This window comes from Anolis carolinensis, unplaced genomic scaffold (genome assembly GCF_035594765.1).
Source record: "Anolis carolinensis isolate JA03-04 unplaced genomic scaffold, rAnoCar3.1.pri scaffold_14, whole genome shotgun sequence".
In the NCBI taxonomy this organism is placed as follows: domain Eukaryota; kingdom Metazoa; phylum Chordata; class Lepidosauria; order Squamata; family Dactyloidae; genus Anolis; species Anolis carolinensis.
This window is the reverse complement of record NW_026943825.1, coordinates 3,529,881-3,539,372: the sequence shown is the minus strand read 5'-3', so window position 1 is coordinate 3,539,372 and position 9,492 is coordinate 3,529,881. Positions and strand designations below refer to the sequence as shown.

Sequence of the window (9,492 nt, the reverse complement as noted above, 5' to 3'; positions counted from 1 at the left end):
TTGTATTACACCATAATATGATTATCGATATTATGTGTATATACAATATTTTATAATATTAGTATAGTATCATCCGAGTATTATATATTATATTGTTAAATTGATACAGGAGACATGGTGGAAAGATGTCTTCCCGGCCCCGCCTTCTTCATTCTGTTCCAGAATGGCCGTTAGACCTTGCGGGGGGAGGCTTATTATTATTATTATTATTATTATTATTATTATTATTATTACCTCAAAGGATGCAACCATGAACCAGTGTCCTTCAGAAACTTTGAATCCCAAAGTGGGCACTACAGCGATCCAGGGGGGCGGTGATGGCCACAAGTGCATTTGGGGGCGGGGCCAGGGGAGGGGCGGGGCCTCTTCCCAAGTGCCAGAGACAGGGCTGAGCCCCTGAGGCGCCTGTTAGGACACAAAGGGGGCGGAGCTAGAGGAGTGGGTGTGGCTTCTTCCCAAGAGCCTGAGACAGGGCTGAGCCTCTATGCCTCTCCTGAGGCGCTTGTTGGGACACAGAGGGCGGAGCTAAGGAAGGGGGCGGGGCCTCCTTCCAAGAGCCCGAGACAGGGCTGAGCCTGTATATCTCTCCTAAGAGGCCTTTTAGGACTAAAGGGCGGAGCTGGGGTGGGGGCGGGGCCTCTTCTGAAGACTGCGAGACAGGGCTGAGCCTCTATATCTCCCCTAAGAGGCCTTTTAGGACTAAAGGGCGGAGCTAGGGAAGGGGGCAGGGCCTCTTCTGAAGACTGCGAGACAGGGCTGAGCCTCTATATCTCTCCTAAGAGGCCTTTTAGGACTAAAGGGTGGGGCTAGGGGTGCGGGCGGGGCCTCCTTCCAAGAGCCCGAGACAGGGCTGAGCCTCTATACTCCTCCTGAGAGGCCTTTTAGGAATAAAGGGCGGGGCTAGGGGTGGGGGCGGGGCCTCCTTCCAAGAGCCCGAGACAGGGCTGAGCCTCTATACTCCTCCTGAGAGGCCTTTTAGGAATAAAGGGCGGGGCTAGGGGTGGGGGCGGGGCCTCCTTCCAAGAGCCCGAGACAGGGCTGACCCTCTATACTCCTCCTGAGAGGCCTTTTAGGAATAAAGGGCGGGGCTAGGGGTGGGGGCGGGGCCTCCTTCCAAGAGCCCGAGACAGGGCTGAGCCTCTATACTCCTCCTGAGAGGCCTTTTAGGAATAAAGGGCGGGGCTAGGGGTGGGGGCGGGGCCTCCTTCCAAGAGCCCGAGACAGGGCTGACCCTCTATACTCCTCCTGAGGCACTTGTTAAAACACGGGGTCGGGGTATAGAGGTTCAGGCCCATCAGGCGCTTGGCAAGAGGCCCCGCCCCCTCTTCTAGCCCCGCCCCCGTGTCCTGGAAGGCGCTGTAGGACAGGGATAGATGCTCAGCCCTGCCTCAGAGCTCATAACTCCGCCCATCCCAGTCCTGGCTGCCCATTTGTCTTCCCAAATGTCTTCAAGTTGCATGCTTCTTTTGGGGTCACATGGGCATTTCTACCCCTGGTATGCTCCCAACCTCACGTTCCTTGGAGTCTTGGGGTCCGGAGAAGGTCCTGCGGCTCAAGGGCAGGACCACAACGTCCTCCAGCGTCCGTTGAGAAGAGAAGTATTGATAGTTCGCCACGGAGGAGGAGAACCTACGGAAGGTGTCTTTGATGGCTTCCCGGAACTCGCGGCGCATCAGGCAGTAGAGGACCGGGTTGAGGCAACTACTGGTGTGAGCCAAGCAAGTACAGATGGGGAAGACATACGTGTGGACGGCGTAGAAGACCTCCCCCGCGGAGACCACCTTGAACTTGATGAGGATGCCCCAGAAGGTGATGACGTGGTTGGGGAACCAGCAGACGAAGAAGCATCCCACCACTAAGCCGACCGTGGCCGCGACTTGTTTCTGTCTCCTATTCTCACCGGAGATACGACGGACATTGAGGAACCTCAAGAGAAGCAGGTAGAAGGTCACGATGACAGCTAACGGGACCACGAACGTGAAGACCACCCTCTGGAGTTGGTAGACGCCCAACCAAGACTGCGATGGGAACTTGAAGACGCAGATTTTCACGCCAAGGACGTCCACCACCATGGTGTAGATGATGGTCGGGATGGTGGCTGCTATGGCCAAGACCCAAAGAGCCAACGTTGTCCGCTTGGCCACACTCACGGTGATTCTGGGACCATCCTTGACGGCGGAAGCCACCAAGCGGTAGCGGGCGACACTCATGGCCGTGAGCAAGAAGACGTTGGTGTAGATGCTGAGGACCGTCATGGACGGGACGATCTTGCACAGGGTTGGGCCGAAGGGCCAGCTGAAGTCCAGCACCATCTCGGTGGCCCAGAAAGGAAGGGTCAAGGAGAACTGGAAGTCGGCCGCCGCCAAGCCGAAAACGAAGATGTTGATGGCCGGCGTGGGGCGGATCTTCCGCGTCCGGATGAAGAACATCACCAACCCGTTTCCCAACAACCCCGCGGCACAGACCAGCGCGTAGACCACGGCGATGGCCATGCGCAAGCCAAAGGCCACGTCCAAAGAAGCGAGAGGGTCTTTGTCCCCGTTGAAGGCGCCGACGGAGGACCAGTTAAGGTAGGTCTGGTTCTTCAGCTCCATCTTCCCCAAAAGATACCGTCGAATCACCAAAATGAATGACACCCCTTTGTTGCGAGACTTGGCCCGCCTTTTCCCCCCTTGGCTTTCCTTTCTCTGACTCCTTCTCCAGCTCTTCCCTTGAGATAGGAAGGAAAGATTTATTTATTTTTAAATAATATATTTTATTGTTATTATTGAGAAGATTACAATTATATAAGCATATTCGATACATTTCCCCCTCTTTTATTTACATTCACCCCTGTGCTCCGCTTCCCCAGAGCCATCTCTTCTTCTGTAGTCCCACCAAAAGTTCAGTTGGGTTGTTGTATGTCTTTCGGGCTGTGTGGCCATGTTCCAGAAGTATTCTCTCCTGACGTTTCGCCCACATCTATGGCAGGCATCCTCAGAGGTTGTGAGGTATGGATAAACTAAGTAAGGAAAGGAAAGAATATATATCTGTGCAGAGTCCAAGGTGTGGCAAGAGTTCTTTGTCACTGGGAGCCAGCATTAATGTTTCAGTTAATCACCCTAATTGGCATTGGAAATGTTTTGTCCCTTGCCTGGGGGCATCCTTTGTTCAGTCAAGCCCTCATTGTGTTGGTTCCCATCTACTGTTTTGATTTTGGAGTTTTGTAATACTGGTAGCCAGATTTTGTTCATTTTCATGGTTTCTTCCTTTCTGTTGAAGTTGTCCACATGCATGTCTGTTTGGTTCAGATATGTAGATGACACCTTCACAATTTGGAGCCGTGGAGAGGAAGAACTCAGCAAGTTCCTGGACCATCTTAACAGCATCCACCCAAACATCCAATTCACCATGGAAAAAGAAAAGGAAGGAAAACGGCCATTTCTAGATGTTCTGGTCATCCGCAAACCCAATCAACAATTGGGCCACACAGTTTACAGAAAACCTACACACACAGATAGATACCTTCATAAAAACTCCAACCATCACCCAAGTCAAAAAAGGAGCACAATCAAAGCCCTGACAGACCCGTGCACAAAGAATCTGCGAACCTCACCTCCTCCAAGGTGAACTCAACCACCTAAACTGGGCTCTACAGGCCAATGGAGACTCCACCACGGACATCAGAAGAGCTGCAAGGCCAAGAACAAGCCATGAGAGTCAAGACAAAGATCCACCCAGAGGAAAGGTGTTCCTACCATACATCAAGGGAACTACTGACCGCATAGGCAAACTGATGAAGAAGCACAACCTACAAACCATCTACAGACCCACGAAGAAAATCCAACAAATGCTACGGTCAGCGAAGGACAAGAGGGATCCTCTCTCCTCTGCAGGAGTCTACCGGATACCATGCAGCTGTGGACAAGTCTACATAGGGACCACCAAACGCAGCATTGACCAAACAAGAGTCAAAGAACATGAAAGGCACTGCAGACTAATTCAACCAGAGAAATCAGCCATAGCAGAGCATTTGATGAACCAGCCTGGACACAGAATACTATTTGAGAACACAAAAATGCTGGACCATTCTAACAACTATCATGTCAGACGACACAGAGAAGCCATTGAAATCCACAAGCATGTGGACAACTTCAACAGAAAGGAGGAAACCATGAAAATGAACAAAATCTGGCTACCAGTATTACAAAACTCCAAAATCAAAACAGTAGATGGGAACCAACACAATAAGGACTTGACTGAACAAAGGATGCCCCCAGGCAAGGGACAAAACATTTCCAGTGCCAATTAGGGTGATTAACTGAAACATTAATGCTGGCTCCCAGTGACAAAGAACTCTTGCCACACCCTGGACTCTATACAGATATATATTCTTTCCTTTCCTTACTTAATTTATCCATACCTCACAACCTCTGAGGATGCCTGCCATAGATGTGGGCGAAACGTCAGGAGAGAATGCTTCTGGAACATGGCCACACAGCCCGAAAGACATACAACAACCCTGTGATCCCGGCCATGAAAGCCTTCGACAACCCAAAAGTTCAATTCTTCATTTGGAGGTAAATTCCCATCTTCTTTTTCCAATAATTTTTCTAGAAATTTTCTCCAAATACTTTCAAAATCATTTTGTTCCATAATCCCCTTGATGTTAGCTTGTCATTCAGTGCCATTCGCCAAACTTCTTTATACCATTCATTAATTTGTATTTTCATTTCTCCTTTCCAATATTTTGCAATTAGTAATCTAGCTGCTGTTATTAGCACGTCTATTAAATTTTTTCCCTCTTATCTTTCGCATCCTCTTTTTTAATTAAAAGTAATATTTCCACTGGATTCCTTCTAATGTTTATATTCATAATATTTTCTATTTCCCTTATGACCAATTCCCAAAAACCTTTTACATGTTTACAATCCCACCACATACGCAGGTAGGTTCCAATTTCCTGGCACCCTCGCCAGCATTTTTCATTATTATTCTTATTCATAATATTTAACCTTCTTGATGTTAAATATAGTGAGCCATTAAAAGGAACAACAAGTAAAATATATAAAATATTAATGAAAGACATAGAAAAAAAAAGAAAAGATTAGCATTAAGAGAATCATGGGAGGAGGAATTAGGAACAAAGATAACGGAAAAAGAATGGGAGGAGATATGGAAAACAAGACAATTAAAAAACATGCCAATTAGAATGAAAGAAAATTATTACAAACTAATTTGGAAGGAAAGATTTAACCTGCAAAGAGGAGGATTTCACCTGCGCCAAGACCAAGGACGGCCCCGATTTATAACCACGGGGCAGGGCGGGTGCGATTGACCATCGTGTTCCAGAAGAAAGCCCTGCCTTCGCTCTCTGGACTTTTACGGGCATTCTTATCTTGGATTTCAGGCTGAGATTTGTGTCAACCGTAATGAAGGCGGAGGAAGCCTCGGGTCTGAGCCTGGGCTGGTTTAAGAGTATTTATTTATTTATTTTATTTTATTTTATTTTATTTTATTTATATACTGGTCTTCTCCCCCAGGATATTATCTATATCAGGGGTCCTCAAACTTTTTAAGCCGAGGGCCGGTCCACAATCCTTCAGACTGTGGAGGGGCCGAATTATCATTTGGAAAAAAAAAAAAACGGACAAATCCCTATGCACACTGCACATGTCTTATTTGTAGTGCAAAACAACAACAATGAAAGAACAATACAATATTTACAAATGAAAACAATTGTAACCAGCATAAACCTATCAGGATTTCAATGGGAAGTGTGGGCCTGCTTCTGGCCAATGAGATAGTCAGGTTAATTAGGATTGTTGTTGTTGTGTGCCTTCAAGTCATTTCAGACTTTGGGCGAGCCTAAGTCCAAAATTATTTATTTATTCATTTACTACATTTATTTATTACATTTATATCCTGCTCTTCTCACCCTGAAGGGGACTCAGAGCAGCTGTATGTACATACAATATGTATTATATTATTAGCATAATACAATATTAGCATTATATACAGCAGAGTCTCACTTATCCAAGCCTCGCTTATCCAAGCCTCTGGATAATCCAAGCCATTTTTGTCGTCAATGTTTTCAATATATTGTGATATTTTGGTGCTAAATTCCTAAATACAGTAATTACAACATAACATTACTGCGTATTGAACTACTTTTTCTGTCAAATTTGTTGTATGACATGAAGTTTTGGTGCTTAATTTGTAAAATCATAACCTAATTTGATGTTTAATAGGCTTTTCCTTAATCCCTCCTTATTATCCAAGTTATTCGCTTATCCAAGCTTCTGCCAGCCCGTTTAGCTTGGATAAGTGAGACTCTACTGTATTACTATATTGAACTATACCACTATACTGTAATATTATATGTAATATATAACATATAATTAATATTATTATATGCTATTATTATTAATATTATATTGTATAACATATTATTATCAATATCATATGTATATACAATATATTATATTATTAAAACTGATATAAAAGTATTATATTATAAAACTGAAGGCAGGGGCCAGGTAAATGACCTTGGAGGGCCGCATCCGGCCCCCGGGCCTTAGTTTGGGGACCCCTGGTCTATATATATAAAAGAGTGATGGCATCAGGGCAGCGGACAAAACAACAAAACTACAGGCCCCCCAACCTCGAAATTTGACAACACAACCCATCATCCACGGCTCTAGGTTGATACAACAAAAAGGAAAAGAAAAATAAAGTCCTAATTACAGGGAGAGGAATAATAGTTTTTATCCAATTGCTGCCAGTTTGAAGGCTAAGCTCCGCCCACTTGGTCTCCTAGCAACCTACTCAGCCCAGGGGACAGCCACAGTTAGGCCTCACTTAGGCCTGTTCCACAGATTATCAGATTTGAACTGGATTATATGGCAGTGTAGACTCAAGGCCCTTCCACACAGCTATATAACCCATTTATAATCTTATATTATCTGCTTTGCACTGGATTATCTTGACTCCACACTGCCATATAATCCACTTCAGTGTTCATAATAAACATAAAGACGACCATACAACAGACATTCAATACCACCACGACCTCAACAATTTCTCACCAACACCACCAGACAATGCCACAGCAACGCGTGGCCGGGCACAGATAGTTACTAATATAATTAATAATAATATAATTATTAATATTATTAATAGGTGCCTCCGGTGGCTTAGGGGATAAAAGCCTCGTGACTTGAAGGTTGGGTTGCTGACCTGAAAGCTGTCAAGTTCAAATCCCACCCACAGAGAGCGCAGATGAGCTCCCTCTGTCAGCTCCAGCTCTATGCGGGGACATGAGAGAAGCCTCCCACAAGGATGGTAAAACATCAAAACATCCGGGTAACGTCCCCTGGGCAACGTCCTTACAGATGGCCAATTCTCTCACTCCAGAAGCAACTCCGGTTGCTCCTGACACGAAAAAAAAATTATTAATTATTAACATTTACCTTAACTACATGTAATATTAAAAGTATAATTCATATTATTATAATGTATTATTATTACTATCATATTGTAATACATTATAATACTGTTGTCAATATTAAATGTATATACAATATATTATATTATTATATATTATTGTATATTTTATTGTATATTATATTATTAGCATAACACAATATTAGCATTATATATTACTATATTGTACTATACCACTATACTGTAATATCATTAGTAATCTTACATGTAATATTAAATATAGAATTCATATTGTATTATTATTAGTATCCTATTGTAATACATTCTAATATTGTTGTCGCTATTAAATGTATATACATTATATTAATAAATATTATTGTATATTTTATTATATTTATATAGTATATTATTAGCATAGCACAATATTAGCATCATTATTATATATTATTGTATATTTTATTGTATATATATATATATATATATACACACAGTAATCTCATATTATATTACTGTATATACTCGAGTATAAGCCGACCCGAATATAAGCCGAGGCACCTAATTTTACCATTAATATTATATTATTATTATTATATATATATATATATATATATATAAAATTATTAATAATATCATTATGTTATATTATTAGTATAATATTGTATTGCATTATAATATTATCAATATTGTAAGTGTATACAATATATTATATATTTATAAATTATTGTAAATTATATATATATGTAAAATTAGTATAGCATGTTTCTATGGCACAAGGGACAAGTTGGAACTATTATTATATATTATTATTATATATTATTGTATATTGTATATTATATACACACGCACACACATGTACAGTAGAGTCTCACTTATCCAACGTAAACAGGCCGACAGAACGTTGGATAAGCAAATATGTTGGATAATAAGGAGAGATTAAGGAGAAGCCTATTAAACATCAAATTAGGTTATGATTTGACAAATTAAGCACCAGAACATCATGTAATACAACAAATTTTACATAAAAAGGAGTTCAATTCACAGTAATGTTATGTTGTAATTACTGTATTTACGAATTTAGCACCAAAATATCATGATATATTGAAAACATCGACTACAAAAATGCGTTGGATAATCCAGAATGTTGGATAAGCGAGTGTTGGATAAGTGAGACTCTACTGTATATGTAAAATTAGTATAGCATGTTTCTATAGCACAAGGGACAAGTTGGAACTATTATTATATATTATTATTATATATTATTGTATATTATATACACACGCACACACATGTATATATATATTATATCATATTAATAGCATATTATGTTACTGGGGGGAGGGGCCCCCAACACATGGCACAAGAGACAAGATGGAACTGCCTTCTTTGGCTCCCCCTCTTACATAATAATAATAATAATAATAATAATAATAATAATAATAATAATAATAATGCAGACTGTGCAAGGAAACCGACGAAACCATGGATCATCTCCTCAGCTGCTGTAAGAAAATCGCACAGACAGACTACAAACAGAGGCACAACTATGTGGCCCAAATGATTCATTGGAACTCAAGTCCCACCTCCCAGCAGGAAAGAACTGGTGGGATCACAAACCTGCAAAAGTATTGGAAAATGAGCACGCAAAGATACTGTGGGACTTCCGAATCCAGACTGACAAAGTTCTGGAACACAACACACTAGACATCACAGTTGTGGAAAAGAACAAGGTTTGGATCATTGATGTCGCCATCCCAGGTGACAGTTGCATTGACGAAAAACAACAGGAAAAACTCAGCCGCTCTCAGGACCTCAAGATTGAACTGCAAAGACTCTGGCAGAAACCAGTGCAGGTGGTCCTGGTGGTGATGGGCACACTGGGTGCCGTGCCAAAAGATCTCAGCCGGCATTTGGAAACAATAGACATTGACAAAATCACCATCTGCCAACTGCAAAAGGCCACTCTGCTGGGATCTGCATCATCATCCGAAAATACATCACACAGTCCTAGACACTTGGGAAGTGTTTGACTTGTGGTTTTGTGAAACGAAACCCAGCATATCTATCTTG

General features: G+C 42.3%; 1 protein-coding gene across 1 annotated transcript; it reads right to left on the bottom strand.

The window, feature by feature from the left end:
* Positions 1-1,472: 1,472 nt before the first annotated feature.
* On the bottom strand, positions 1,473-2,594 carry rxfp4 (relaxin family peptide/INSL5 receptor 4). Its single transcript, XM_062965204.1, has one exon. The coding sequence runs from the start codon at positions 2,592-2,594 to the stop codon at positions 1,473-1,475; it is 1,122 nt and encodes a 373-aa protein (XP_062821274.1).
* Between the last annotated feature and the right edge of the window lie 6,898 nt (positions 2,595-9,492).

Excerpts from the sequence above, each read along its gene's own strand:
- rxfp4 (XM_062965204.1), bottom strand. The coding sequence starts at position 2,594 with ATGGAGCTGAAGAACCAGACCTACCTTAACTGGTCCTCCGTCGGCGCC.